Source organism: Culex quinquefasciatus, chromosome 2 (genome assembly GCF_015732765.1).
Source record: "Culex quinquefasciatus strain JHB chromosome 2, VPISU_Cqui_1.0_pri_paternal, whole genome shotgun sequence".
Taxonomy (NCBI): domain Eukaryota; kingdom Metazoa; phylum Arthropoda; class Insecta; order Diptera; family Culicidae; genus Culex; species Culex quinquefasciatus.
In genome coordinates this window covers 223591799-223608064 of record NC_051862.1, presented here as the reverse complement: position 1 = coordinate 223608064, position 16266 = coordinate 223591799, and the positions used below count along the sequence as shown (strand labels likewise).

Genomic DNA, 16266 nt, shown 5'->3' with positions numbered 1-16266 from the left:
AAATACAAAAATACAAAAATACAAAAATACAAAAATACAAAAATACAAAAATACAAAAATACAAAATACAAAAATACAAAAATACAAAATACAAAAATACAAAATACAAAATACAAAAATACAAAAATACAAAATACAAAAATACAAAATACAAAAATACAAAATACAAAATACAAAAATACAAAATACAAAAATACAAAATACAAAAATACAAAAATACAAAAATACAAAAATACAAAATACAAAAATACAAAAATACAAAATACAAAAATATAAAAATATACAAAAATACAAAAATACAAAATACAAAAATACAAAATACAAAAATACAAAAATACAAAAATACACAAAATACAAAAATACAAAAATACAAAAATACAAAAATACAAAAATACAAAATACAAAAATACAAAAATACAAAAATACAAAATACAAAAATACAAAAATACAAAAATACAAAAATACAAAAATACAAAAATAAAAATACAAAAATACAAAATACAAAATACAAAAATACAAAAATACAAAAATACAAAAATACAAAAATACAAAAATACAAAAATACAAAAATACAAAAATACAAAATACAAAAATACAAAATACAAAAATACAAAAATACAAAAATACAAAAATACAAAATACAAAAATACAAAAATACAAAATACAAAAATACAAAAATACAAAAATACAAAATACAAAAATACAAAATACAAAAATACAAAAATACAAAAATACAAAAATACAAAAATACAAAAATACAAAATACAAAAATACAAAAATACAAAATACAAAAATACAAAAATACAAAAATACAAAAATACAAAATACAAAAATACAAAATATACAAAAATACAAAAATACAAAAATACAAAATACAAAAATAAAAATACAAAAACAAAAATACAAAAATACAAAAATACAAAAATACAAAAATACAAAATAAAAATACAAAAATACAAAATACAAAAATACAAAAATACAAAATAAAATACAAAAATATACAAAAATACAAAATACAAAAATACAAAATACAAAAATACAAAAATACAAAAATACAAAAATACAAAATACAAATAATAAAATACAAAAATACAAAAATACAAAATACAAAAATACAAAAATACAAAAATACAAAAATACAAAAATACAAAAAAAAAATACAAAAATACAAAAATAAAATACAAAAATACAAAAATACAAAAATACAAAAATACAAAAATACAAAATACAAAATACAAAAATACAAAAATACAAAAATACAAAAATACAAAAATACAAAAATACAAAAATACAAAAATACAAAAATACAAAAATACAAAATACAAAAATACAAAATACAAAAATACAAAAATACAAAAATACAAAATACAAAAATACAAAAAAAAATACAAAAATACAAAATACAAAAATACAAAAATACAAAAATACAAAAATACAAAATACAAAATACAAAAATACAAAATACAAAAATACAAAAATACAAAAATACAAAAATACAAAAATACAAAAAATACAAAATACAAAAATACAAAAATACAAAATACAAAAATACAAAATACAAAAATACAAAAATACAAAATACAAAAATACAAAATACAAAAATACAAAAATACAAAATACAAAATACAAAAATACAAAAATACAAAAATACAAAAACAAAAATACAAAAATACAAAAATACAAAAATACAAAAATACAAAAATACAAAAAAATACAAAATACAAAAATACAAAATACATAAAAAAAATACAAAAATAAAAATACAAAAATAAAAATACAAAATACAAAAATAAAAATACAAAAATACAAAAATACAAAAATACAAAAATACAAAAAAATACAAAATACAAAAATACAAAAATACAAAAATACAAAAATACAAAAATACAAAAATACAAAATACAAAAATACAAAAATACAAAATACAAAATACAAAAATACAAAAATACAAAAATACAAAAATACAAAATACAAAAATAAAAATACAAAAATACAAAAATATACAAAAATACAAAAATACAAAAATACAAAATACAAAAATACAAAAATACAAAAATACAAAAATACAAAAATACAAAAATACAAAAATACAAAAATACAAAAAATACAAAATACAAAAATACAAAAATACAAAAATACAAAATACAAAAATAAAATAAAAATACAAAAATACAAAATACAAAAATACAAAAATACAAAAATACAAAATACAAAAATACAAAAATACAAAAATACAAAAATACAAAAATACAAAATACAAAAATACAAAAATACAAAAATACAAAAATACAAAAATACAAAAATACAAAAATAAAAATACAAAATACAAAATAAAAATACAAAAATAAAATACAAAAATAAAAAATACAAAAATACAAAAATACAAAAATACAAAATATAAAAAATACAAAAATACAAAATACAAAAATACAAAAATACAAAAATAAAAATAAAAATACAAAAATACAAAAATACAAAAATACAAAAATACAAAAATACAAAATACAAAAATACAAAAATACAAAAATACAAAAATACAAAATACAAAATACAAAAATACAAAAATACAAAAATACAAAAATAAAATACAAAATACAAAAATACAAAATACAAAAATACAAAAATACAAAAAATAAAAATACAAAAATACAAAAATACAAAATACAAAAATACAAAAATACAAAATACAAAAATACAAAATACAAAAATACAAAAATACAAAAATACAAAAATACAAAATACAAAAATAAAAATACAAAATACAAAAATAAAAATACAAAAATACAAAAATACAAAAATACAAAAATACAAAAATACAAAAATACAAAATACAAAAATACAAAATACAAAAATAAAAATACAAAAATACAAAAATACAAAAATACAAAAATACAAAAATACAAAAATACAAAAATACAAAAATACAAAAATACAAAAATACAAAAATACAAAAATACAAAAATACAAAAATACAAAAATACAAAAATACAAAAAGACAAAAAGAAAAAAAAAAAAATACAAAAATTCAAAAATACAAAAATACAAAAATACAAAAATACAAAAATACAAAAATACAAAAATACAAAAATACAAAAATACAAAAATACAAAAATACAAAAATACAAAAATACAAAAATACAAAAATACAAAAATACAAAAATACAAAAATACAAAAATACAAAAATACAAAAATACAAAAATACAAAAATACAAAAATACAAAAATACAAAAATACAAAAATACAAAATTTCAACGGATTTAAAATTGTACTAAAAATTGAACATGATAAACATGAAAAATGTGATCGTTTGAGTAAAACGGCTTCCCCCAACCAGTAGTGGCGTGGCAGTTCGTAAATAAATTATGACATGTGAGGATGTGTGGATGGCCTTAGGCAGCTTGGCACGATAAGCAATAGCAATTGGTACACGTAGCTGTGTGTATGTGTGCCCGTCGTATGTATCCTTCCAAGTTTATTTGCACCCAGTGTACACAGTCCCGAGGAAAAGGTGCAGCAGCGTGGCCTCCTTGGACGTGGAAATAAAACAGTACACACTGAGCGGGCACACACACACATGCATACACGAATAACAAGCATCCGGTTCCGGTGGCGTCGACGGGCTCCGGCGGGGTGTTTCTTCGGAACGGAAGCGCAGACGATATAAGCAAAGTGAAATGAAAGTAATTTTTCATAAAAATTTTAGCTCGAAATGGGAAATTTAATATTTATTAAATTTATTATTCGTTGTATCGTAGCAGGCGAGGAGGTTTCCCTGACCAGCACCACCCTTCGAAACCGGACTTTGTTTGTTCTACTTGTGGAGTCCGGCGATATGGCGATGTTTTAGTACATACATCTTCTGTTTGATGGAAAATATGGCCACGGCGATGTATGGCGATGTGTGTGTGTACGTGTGTTTACATATGTTGTGTGATAAACAGCGCTCTCCACGCTGACGACACCCGTGTTTACTTTGGGAATTAATATTGTAAATCCTTTTTCATACATGGCAAGTTTAAATAAATTGAATTTCGAAAGCAATTTTCCTCCCGTCGACCGACAATCGATCAATTTTCTGCTCGTGTTCGAGGGCAGCGCTCCGTGGAGACGCAGGGTAATTTGTACTGTTTTGTTTTGAGAATTATGTTCAAGCGTGTGATGATCACAATTTTTTGAGGAGTTTTTTAAAGAATACTTGTTATTGATTATCTCAAATTAAATTATGACTCATTCTTGAATGGAATCACTGATTTATTTTATTTGCTCTGTTGAATTTTTTGTTCCCAAATTATGTACATACAATAGTTTGTCAGCAGTTTTATTAATATAACTCAAAAGAATAATAACATTATTGTTCTATTGTAAAAATTTGATTGCCTCCAGATTTCTAAAACGTTTTACTGGATATTTGTGTTTTTCTTAGAAGAGCACACAATTTTGAACCAAACTAACTCAATAACTCAAAAAGTAACGAAAATGCAAATGAGACATTTATGCGAATATTAGAGGTCAAGAAAGATTTTTGGGATTTTATTGGTTTCTTAATATTGTTGTTGGATTTATTGCACAATTCCCACTGTTACACCTTTTTTTTGCAAATTTATAGTTTTATCCAAGCTGAATTTCAGATTATGAGCTCTTAATACTAAGAAAATAGATTGTTAAATGTTTTCAGTTGCTGTGTGTTTTGAAAATATTTTTTTCCACCAGATTGTTTGGGCCGATTTTTAAGGGGAGGGTTAAATAAGATAATTTTAAACCTGTTTTAGGGAAATAGATTGCACCGTTGTTAAAATATTGTATTATTTTTTGTTATCCGAATTGAAAGTTATAAGCATATGAAAAATAAAAGATATCTCTTAGAATAATTTTCAGTTATGAGTTTTTTTGTTACATGAATGAAACCAGATAAATTATAAAATAATAAAAAATAAATATAATATTTAAGCTAAGGCTTGTACAAATATTTTTAAAAGGTTTTGTCGCCGCATCCCTTTCAAATTCGGCCTGAAAAAACAGGGGGCAAACATTTTTTTTCTTCAAATAACTTCAAAATTTCAATGGAAATTCAATGCAATCAGCTTAAATCAATTTTAAATGCATTCTCCTGCGTTAAAATCATTTTAGCATGTTTCGGTAAGTTAAAAAATCTCTTGAAATATTGAAAATTTTCGATCTAAATACCGCGAACATTTTTCCGCTAATATCTTTGTTTTCGTCAAATCATACATTTTTTTTGCAAACTAATGAATTGTAAAACACTTTTTTCATTCAAATGTAGAGACTTTAGCTTGTTATTAATTTTTTTACTGGCATCGGCCTAATTTGTTTTTATTTTGAAGAAATTAAGTTGTCTTTATTTTCATACATTCATCACATTGTTTAAAGATTTTGTTGGAATCTAAAAGTTTTAAAATTGGATTTATAACGTTAAATTCACCATAAGTAAAATTACGATGAACGTTTCATTTGAAAAAAAAACTCAATTAAATATTTGTTAGACTAAGTTTGAAAACTATCAATAAAATGTTTATACATTTATGGTTAAAAATATAAAAAGATCCAAGTTTGATCATTCATTCATTAGAAATTGTTTTTTTTCCGTAAAAATACAATATTTTGATGCCACCAAAACCAATTTTGTAGCATAAAAATACCATTTTTAAATTTGCGAAGAAACTTGTTCTTCTGAAAATGCCTATAAATCTACAGATATTTTTAAACTCTGTTTCAATAATACTTAAAACTTTGAAGCTGAATTAAAATGTTCTTAGTGTAAAATTGTCCTAGGAATTTCCGATTCAATCTCATTTTCATTGAGGAATACACTTCATAGTATCATAAACACATTTTTAACAAGTTCAATACGATTCCATACAACTCATATTTATAAAAAAACATGATTCACTCCGGCTATCAATTTGACCCCTTTTTTCGTTATTGATTTTTTCATAATCAGATTTAAGTTTCTTTACTAAAAATATTGCATCACAAAAACATTGGAGGACATCAAAGACAGAATGTCTTCAAAGTAAGATCAATTTTACACATGCTGATCAATTTTAATAAAGATGTTCTTTGCTTGGTTCTTTTAACCATGTCGAGAGAAATTTTTAATTAATGATTTTTGTAATAAATAAGATTGATGGACGGTTTATCCTTGTAAGTTTATAATTTCAAAACATCAAGGCACCTATTTCTTGTTGTTTTTTTAAAGTAAATCATACTTTTCTTGAAAAGAAGGAATTATTACCCAAGTTATTCCCATAACTCTTTGTCAGCTCACGTTATGCTATAGGGATGTTCTAACATAGGAAAATACATGCATTATAAATTGCTCAGAAGAAGGATAACTAGGCGAAAAAAAACTTTAAAATTTCTATGCCATCCTCTCGCGCGCATTCATTTTTATGTAAAACAGCCCCCCTCAGAAAGCACATAAAAATCCATGTACCCTCAAACACACAGCACCCGATAGAGCACCGCCGCCACCACCAGCACCATTGGCGTTGCAGCGAAAGAGCGAGACGGGGAATTCGCGCGCCTTCCGTCGCACACACTCGCTTCATTATCATCTATTTAGCATAAAAATGCGCATACAATATCGCGCATTAAGCCTGAGCGCGCGCACCTCTCTGATTGGAGAATAATAATATGAATATGATTTCTCTCCCCCACCGTAGCCGTTTCTTTCTCGCTCGATTCGCTCATTTGCCACTCACTCACTCACTCGCACAGGTTTTATGTTTTGAAACGCCGTTTTACAGTCAAAGTTGCCCCTTCGGCACTTTACAATACATTTAAACGGGGGTGAGAGAGCGAGGAAAGAAGAGAGAGAATCGAACAAAAAAATCTCGGCTCCCCCTGGCTCGCACACACCACCAAAGTAGGCGCAGGGGAGCGAACACCCTCACAGGTTTAAACAACAAAAAAAAAGTTAAAAAGCGTCGCAGCAACCGTTGCTTTTTTATCAGTCGTCGACGGGGGAGCCCGCCACCACTACAGGTGCAGTTTGGGCTTGGTAGCAGCAGCAGGCTGTGAGCGGAAAGCTCGCGCTCGAGAGCACGAGAAAACTTGACGAAAGGGGGATACTCAACGAAACAATCGTTATCAGAGAATACTCTCCCTCTCTGGAAAACTCATGGCCTGCCGCTTGTCAATGTGTGCGTTTTGGGGTCTTCCCGGGAGCAGCAGCAGCAGCGCGGGTGGCCGCGCGCGATCTTATTGTTTTCTTGGTCCCCCCTTTTCGCTGTCAATTTCTTTCGATCCCGCTGGCTCCGCAAAAGGCGCTTTTGCTAGTCCGATTTGACGTTTCGGTGCAAACGCATGTGTGCGGGTTGCTTGGTTGTTGTTTTCGCCGGATTTTCGGTTTTTTTTGCGCGCGCGTGATTTTTCGCGTTCGTTGTTTGTTGTTTGGCGATGCTTCGCGTTTGATCGTCGCGTCAGAGAGCCTACTGAGACTGAGGGCGGCGAGGCGACGACGTTAGATGTTTTGTTTGGGGTGGCACACGCGCGCGTGTGAGTGTGTGTGCGCGCGGGGAGCTTCAGAGTGGGAGGGAAAATCCGAGCCACCCTTGCGGAGATAAAATGAGAGAGAAAGAGTTGGCATGACTCCCCGCCAGCCAGTACAGCCTACTGAGCGAGCTTTTTCCGCTTGCCGACGGTGAGGAGGACACCGTCTTTTTTTTTTGCTTTTTTCGGGGGGTCCAGCGACGGAAGCTCCGGAAGAGACGAAGGTTGCGCCTCGGCTATCTATTTGATTTTTATAACTTTATTAATTAGTGTTGTTCGAGTCGAACGATGATAGATTGACAACAGGGGCGAACTGCTCTCGCTGTATTTGTGCGACCGTCCAGTTTTCGGCTCACCGACTGTAGCGTAGTGGTGTGAGCTTGATTCGCCAGCCGGTATCCGGTTCGATACTATACTGTGACAGCTCCCTGATAGTCAGGCCATAGTGCTCGCGGATTGTGGCCGCGCTTACGGAACCGCTGTCTCGGATCTCAAACCAACCCCACGGGACGGTCTCTCGCGCGCGCGTTTAGTAGTGTTGGCGAAGGGGTGCGTGCTAATGAGAAAGGATATCATCTGGCTAACCACCCGCTTCCCTTTCCCTCCCTCCACCCGGAAATCGGAAAAGTGTGTACGTGTGTGTAACAGAGAGAGAGAGAGAGAGAGGGGGTGAAGATTCGGGGGTGACCACACCGACAATCAATTAGCCCGGAAGTCCGGAAGAAAACCAAGAAGAGAGATTCTGTGTGTGTGTGAATGTTTGTTGATGTATTAATGATTGCAGCCGGGAAAACAACAAAGTAGGCTGACAAATTATGACAAAAATGCAAATGCAGCGTGAGATGTGCAGCAATGAGGGGACAAGTGCATCGTGACCAGTAGGCGAGACGAGACAAAGTGTGTAACGAGGCACGATTGCTGCGATTGGAGAAGAAACATTGTCGGGGGAGATTCGCAATTGCCGTCGGCAATTGCAGTTTCGCAGTGTGCTTGGATTGAATTGTTGTGTTGAATTGGGCTGGGCAATGCAATTGGTTGAATTGATGTAGTTGAATGAGAACGATATTTGTTATTTGCCGACGGATAAATGAGTGGTGAGTTTTCTTTAATTACATAAAAAGTTCAATTTATTGTATTCGTTTCTATGTACTTTTGAAATGACAGTTTAAAATTTGATTTCAAAATCACAATGTTTTTTTATTATTGTGGAAACTTTGTAAAGAAAAGCCTTTTAAATCCACCTAGAGGTGGTATCAGTCTTGTTTCAAAATAAACAGCTCTGTAAAAATATGGAAACCAAAGAAATTTGTTTAAAAAAGGTGAAAATCAACTTAATTTTTTTTTCTGTAGATTAAATGCAATGTATTGAAAGAGGCTATAGACTCGGGTACTTTAGGGATCGAAGTCGGACCAGCAAGTTCTGAAGAGAGCGAGTCTTAGTCGAAGTCGGCTAATTTTCAACAACTTTTTAAGTAAGTTTTGGCTTGTGTCAGAGTTGGTGGAGTCGACATAGTTGAAGAAGCTAGTCGCAGGGTGGCCACCAGATTTCGATCTACAATTTCCCGAGTATATTTTTCCAGTTTGCTCCCAAGATCTGAAGGAACTTCTCCGGAAAGTTTTTATATCAAATAACAACGTTTTTTTTAGTCTGACGTTATTATCAAAGTACTTTTTGAACACATGCACTTAATACTATTTTTTTATTCCTCAAGAATTTTATCAGTTCAATCCAAATCCCTAATTTCTATTATGCTTGGGATTTTTTATTTCAATGCATTATAATTTTGCCAAACTTAAAATCAATTAAAATTCGTTTTAGTTTTAAGAATAACATAAATTACATAATTACTGTTATGTTGGAAATGGCATTTACTATTTCAAAATAAGGTAGAAAAGATCAGCAAAAATGCATAGTTACCAATTTTTATGAAAATACTTTTCAACCTTATTTAAAAAAAAATTATGTTAGTTGGCCAAAATAGTGTGAGTACTTTCTCTTTAAGCATGACTTTCATGATTAGAATATCGGTAGAAATATAAAAAATAACTTCAAACGCTAAAACCTATTTTAATCGATTTTCTATCTTTGGCAAGTTTGTAGGTATTGATGGGATGAATTCCAGAAAAAATGCTGTCCTGTTATTTCAATTTTTCATATTGAATAAATAAGAGAATTGCGCATATTAAACACTTTGGATATTTCTTTAATTCTTTTAAGTTATAAAAAAAAACAAAATGTTAAAAAATAAATCTAGTGTCCCGTTTTTTTGAACAAAACATAATTTCCCGATTTCCACAGAAATAAAGTAAAAGTTTTTTTATAATTAAATTTCAGATGAATTTCCAATGAAACCCAACAAGAACAAATGATTGTTTGTATTAAAAGTGAAATTATTTTAATTTAAAAGTATTTTATTTTGAAATATTTTAGTTTTCAAATTTATTGTAATTTGTTATCAGAAGGCCTCGAAAAAACACTTTGGTTAATCGAATCACGAAAAAAATCGTTGTTTTATTTTTTATGGTCGAGCTTAAGTTTGACCCATACACCACTCCAAAATGCTTAATTTTTTTAAATCCATGATGGCGGCCAAAATGGCGGTGATAACATATTGAAAATCACATTTTTGAATTTTAAATGCAATCAAATATTCAAATTTAGCTAAAATGGGTTCGCAGAATTCAAATTAAATGTTAATAAGAAAATAAAAATTACAAAAAAAAAATGTTTCGATTATTCGAAGTCTCATACAAACTTTCGGATAATTGAAACTTCGGATAATTGAGTCTGGACTGTACTTCCCACCAATGAAAAAACGGCTACTATTCACTTTTGGCAAAAAAAAAGATATTGGCACCAGGCGGTAGAAGATGTTCCAAAGCATCTTCTGAAACTTGAATAACTGAAATAGTCTTTAGATTTGGCTGCCGATTCGAAAAACCAAACGGCTAATATGCCACTCTTATGGGAAATTGCCTTGACGGAGATTTAATAATAGCCGAATTTTCAATTATGGGCAGTGAAAGATTTTTTTTCTAAAGTTATATTTTTGACTTTTGAACACAACTTGAAAGGCATTGCGCTAATTAACGTTTCCTGTATAACTATTTTTAATTATCTTAAATACCAAATATTTCGAAACACTTTAAAAATACAAAAGTACTGAAATCTGATTAAATATAAAAACAAAACATATTCATAGCAATTTGTTTGACTGAGATTAAGGCCAAATTTTAGAAAAAAATATTTAAAAGCAGATTTTTGAAATTGCACCAAATTTTAAGCAGTAAAAATAGTATATTATTATACATTGTGAATAGGCTTATATGGGATTGTGAACAAGCAGTGCTTAACTCTTACGTCAGTCAATGTTTACGCTGAAAATACGATGCCCTTTATCTTAAAACAATATTCTAGTTGATATTGTAACAAAATCTCATCAAATAAAACATTTAATTAAATTCAATGTTAAAATTTAATAAAATTATAATTGATGATTATTAGGGATTGGATTGGTATTCTTTGTTTACTCTTTATCTTTCAAGCTTGTGATATGGTTGGAAATTCCATGAAAATTAGAATTATTGTAGTTCTACCTCTCAGAAAAACCACTCTGAAAATAATGTTGAATTGTGAAGCTAAACTGTCAAAAACAGGATTTTCAATCTGCTGTTTTGATTTGTGGTTACAATGTATTGGTAGTGATATTTTTTCAACAGGGCATAACATTAGGAAAATCGAGGCCAGAATAGACAACAGACAGATTGTGTCTTTGAGAAGGTTTGATAGAAAAGTGAATGTTTTGAACCGATTGAAATCTAAAACATAAAATACACTAGTCTATTGAATCCACAAGGTGAATCGATCCAAGTGTTTAGCCGTAAACACACATTGAAAGAACCTTAAACTCACTGTTTACTTTGATTAGAAAACTCTCTTCCACGGAACCACGGTCCCAGCAGGCCGCGGCCGATCGTTATCAGCGCCTCTAATGCCCAAGTTCACAAAAATGAGGCAAGGCAAACGTGTGCTCGCTCACTTGACGGTGAGACGGGTGACACACAACGAAATCGATTAGTCAGGTGCGATTGAATACAAAATGCCGACTGTTTTTCGACGTCGTCGTCGTTTATTACACTTTGCCATTCACTTTTGGGATATTCCCCGTTCGTCCGATTATGATAATGATTGCGTGACTTTGAGGCGCGCTGACGTGGAAGGAAGCCACCACAAAAAGCCGGAAATGACTCGACTTGACACCACCAACTTATTTTTTTTAAAGAAGGCATTGGATTTTGATGCAGATTGGTCACATTTCCAATTAACGTCCAATTAAAGAAACACTGACAGCGGACATCTTGACCAATCATCGCACCGAAAAAGTCGGCGCAAACGCAATTGATGTTGTCGCTTACAGGTGGAAATCTGGCCGAAAATGAAAGTTGTCAGATTTCTTACCATTTATCGTGTCATTTTTCTTCTTCTTCTAAAACGCTACATTGCTGATAACAACGAGTACAGCACAAAGTAGGCCCATCGTGGCAAAGGTAAATATTTGAAAACGAAAAACACGACAAATTATGCGCGCGGCTTGCTTAGAGAGTTCGTCAGTATGTAAACGTGTCAAGTCGTGGCGGTCGTGTTCTAATTTATTATTCATTGATTTCACCTGTAAACGCAGCCGAACCTCCTTATCGAACGCTTATCACGCTGATTTCAAAATGTTAGAAGAAATAAAATGGAAAAAAAGACTTTCTTGTCACGATGGAATGTCGTCTTGGGAAGCATGTGCCAGTCAGTGACACATTGTTTTTGAAGGCGCATGTTATCATTATTTTTTTTTTCAGGAAAATTGAGCTCATTTGGCAGATACAACTGATATGCTGACAAAGAGGGGTGTTGAATATTGATTGGTAGTTAAGTGTGCAGTCTGAATATTAAGAGCACTTAGGAACACTATATAATGTTTAGTGATTTAATTTATTTCAAAATGAAATTAATGATCTTGAAATTAATTTGAAAACAAAAACAACATTGAATTCAACTTGTAAAAACATCTACCATAGTCTGATAATATTTTGTCTCTGATATCGTTGACTAAAAAGTGCCCTCAGAATTGAGAGCAAGTATTTCTATACTTTGGCTCAATTCTGAGGGCAGATTTATATTCATATTAAGCATTATTGCATATTTTTAAACTTAGTCCAAATTGGCTTAAAAGAATGTTTTTCAGAGCTCAACGTCACTATTCTTTTAAACCTAATCCTGAATTGCTTCGTTCAAAAAACTGATTTGAAAGTTTGCTCAGATGCTGTTTCTTAATTTGGTCGTAAAAGGTGTAGATTGCGTGATTATTTTTTGGTGTTTTCGATTAAGTTCCTTGGCAAGCTCAACATCATTCCACGAGACCACAAACAAAAAAATGTAAAAAATATTCTTGAAAAGTTTTTGAAATTTTCAATATTGTATTAAGAGCGAGTCCACGAACAGGGCATACCCCTTTGTATGGGATGTCGTTTGGACCTCACCAATCTGCCTGGAATTTTCAGGGGTTGTTTGTACATATAAAACTAGCATCTGGAAAAAAATATGAGCACTCTAGGTCAACGGGAATTGGGGCAAATCGGGACACAAAGTTTGAAGGTTGAAAAACGTCAAAAATCTCAAATTTTTTAAAGGGTTAAAATGCATGAAAATAAACATTTTTATGCATGATTCTGTTGTAAAATTGTCTCAGGAACACGAATATGATAAAATTATCACCAGAAAATGGGATTTAAGGGGTCCCCCGAGCAAAAATTTACAACCAAAAAATTCACTAAAAGTAAAAGTGTCAATTTAATACGTTAAACTGCCTTACCCAAAGCGTTCTCATCCTCAAACGGTAGTCCCAGATGTCCCCTACAAGCTGCAAGTCGAACCGAGTTGATATCTGGATGGAACACTTTTTTATTCGAGTTTGAAAATTATGCTATTTTTTCACTTAAATGCCAATAACTCCCTTTAAATTTAACCAATTGGGATGCTCTACCCTGCATTTTGTTGCATTTTTCAAGTCCTTTCAGATGCATTTTGAATTTTGAAATTAAATTAAATTTTGCCTAAGTTACAGCCTTTTTGAGATTTTTTACGTTTTTGAACCTTTAAACTTTGTGTCCCGATTTGCCCCACTTCCCGTTGACCTAGAGTGCTCATATTTTTGACAGATGCTAGTTTTATATGTACAAACAACCCCTGAAAATTTCAGGCAGATTGGTGAGGTCGATACGAGATGGGCATGCTTTGCTCATGGACTCGCTCTTAATTCAATCGTACATTTCCAGCTAAATTTCTTTATTCCACAAAATTCCAAAAAGATTGCGAAAGAACAAATTATAATTAAATAACGATGAACAAGTTGCATTTAATGAGAGGTAAATAAGACAAAAATGTTAGGATATTTTAATGATCAATAATGTTCAACTGGTTACTATGCAATCCATGTTGACATCAATTTTACCAAATATTTTTCTATGCAGATGTAAAAAAAAAATGCAGTTAATGAAGTTTTGTCAAAAAAAAAATAATAAATTAAAAACTCAAATTTACCTATTGATTAATTTAGGAAAATAATAGAATATGATTATACTTATGTTACAGATTCTACTTTTGATGAATATGAGCTAATCCAGCTTCGTTTTGGAGATATTTTAGCAAATTTAATTTCTTAAATCTCAATTAAATTGATGTAGCTAAAACATAAATTCAACTGACCGAAATTCTTCCAAATTTCAAAATACAACTTTTTTTTCTAGTAAATGGTTTGTGTCACGGGGTTTCATTTTGTTTCTTGAGTTACTGATAATTTTAAGACACTTGTTTTTTTCATAATTATGCTAAAGGAACACATTTTTACGTTTATTTTCAGCAATGTTCAAAGTATCGTGAAATATTATTTTTTTTGTAATTGTCATGCCGCGAAATTTCTTTTTTTTTTGCCGTAAAAAATCGTAAATTTCAACCAATCCAAAAATTGCCTCTTCCGATTTGCAAAAACCCTTCTTAAGACAGCAAAGCTCCTGAATGGCACTCTTTCTATTAAAATTTATTTTCCACTTAATTTCGCGATCTGGACCACACTCAACCAAAGTGCTATGGTTCAATTCTCGTTGTTTTATCTAAATTTATTTTTACAAGCCGTATCTCAGAAACTAGTTGTCTGCTTTAGACCCACTTCCTAAAAAAGGAAACCAGGGGAAAAGCATTTAAATCTAAGACTCAATTATCCGAAGGTTTGTTTGGGACTTTGAATATTCAAATTACGAACAAAAAAAAAGTTTTTCAATTTTTTTTATTTTCTTACTTTAAACATCAAATCCCAATATAGCCCAATTTGAATGGTTGATTGCCAAGTTGATTGCCTTAAAAACTACCAAATGATAATATGATAACATCGAACAAAAGTAATATCCGAAGTGAAATTCGAGGCCTTCGGATAATCGAGTCTGGACTGTATATTATTTATATTTTTTGCGTCTAATGTAGGCATAATGACACTTTGACGTCTAATACACTTTCTTAAAATCAATCGATATGAAGGAATAAATATCTAGTGGGAAGTGGGTACGCAAATTTATCTCAAAAGTTTTGCAAAAAAATTTATCAAAGCAGTGAGAATCCAATTTGATGATTCTCACTGGAATTATGACTGAATTTTTATCCTTTCAAACAAAGGTAAAATTTCCCCTATATTAAAATAAATTTATTTGCGGAAAAGTCCTTCACGAAGTCTTAAAAAAATAATTTCAAGTGAAATTCTAAATATTTTACTGAAGGTTTCATGTTCAAATTAATAGATGTATTTAAAAGTACATAAAATTGTACTCTTTTGTTATTTCCCCATCAAAGATTCTTCCTGCCGCGATAACACTAAATTTACATGTTTTTCAAAACAAACCACAAGCAACGAGCGACCACCACCCTTCTCGATCAATATTCGTCAATTTGACACGCAGAAAAGGTGACCGCTCCGATCAAAAAATCAGCCTGCCACACCAAAAACACCACGTCAGAGCGGCGGCCAAACAAACCGTGACAGCTAACAAGCAGGCGGCGACGACGACCGGCATCACAGTAGGCCGGACTTGAGTTGACTGACGGAAGGAGCCCGAGGAACGTGTGTGAGTTTACGGAACACGGTACAGGTGCTTCTATTGGGAGTTGTTTTCGTACGATTTCTTACTCCGTCTGATAAGGTGATAACCGCATATGAGTAAATAAATGATTTTAAAAATTGTATGTAAATTTACCGTAGGGTTTGTGGACAAGTGAAATTGTATCAACCGAAGCAAGCCGCGGAAGGAAGCCCTCGTTGAGAATCGTAACAAAGAAAGAACTTCCATCCAAGTTGGCCAAAAAGAGCGAAAAAACCCCGGCGGCTATTTACGCTCGGCACTCGTTACCCCGCCAGGCCCGGCTTTGATTCCCTTCCCGGTCGCCGGTTGCTCCGATGATGGCTCGGTAAAGTGAGTCGCGGTTAGCCGCGTCAAGTACACTCACTCACACATACGAGTTCGAGCAGCACGTGAAATGTTTTCGGGATGCTGCTGCAAGGAAAAGCAAAGCATGCTGAGATGATGATGTTTTCTTCCGCGGAGTTGCCGCGAATTTGCCGTCGGCGACCGCAACCGCGGCTTGGTGGCGCTCCTTTCGCCCCGGACTTTTTCGGTCTCTTTTGCACGGCCTGCTGTGACGTGTCCGTCAGTCAGTTGGT

General features: G+C 31.5%; 1 protein-coding gene across 5 annotated transcripts in view; it reads left to right on the top strand.

The window, feature by feature from the left end:
* The first annotated feature begins 7293 nt into the window (after nt 1–7293).
* The window catches only part of LOC6033627 (protein nubbin), a 163707-nt gene continuing 154734 nt past the window's right edge, over nt 7294–16266 (top strand). For 4 of the 5 annotated variants that reach the window (XM_038252457.1, XM_038252456.1, XM_038252455.1 and 1 more), the window contains exon 1: nt 7294–8607. In XM_038252457.1, coding sequence (XP_038108385.1) covers nt 8601–8607 — 7 coding nt within the window. In that variant the 5' untranslated portion in view covers nt 7294–8600. The remainder of the gene's footprint in view (nt 8608–16266) is intronic. The other variant, XM_038252453.1, reaches the window with a different exon arrangement.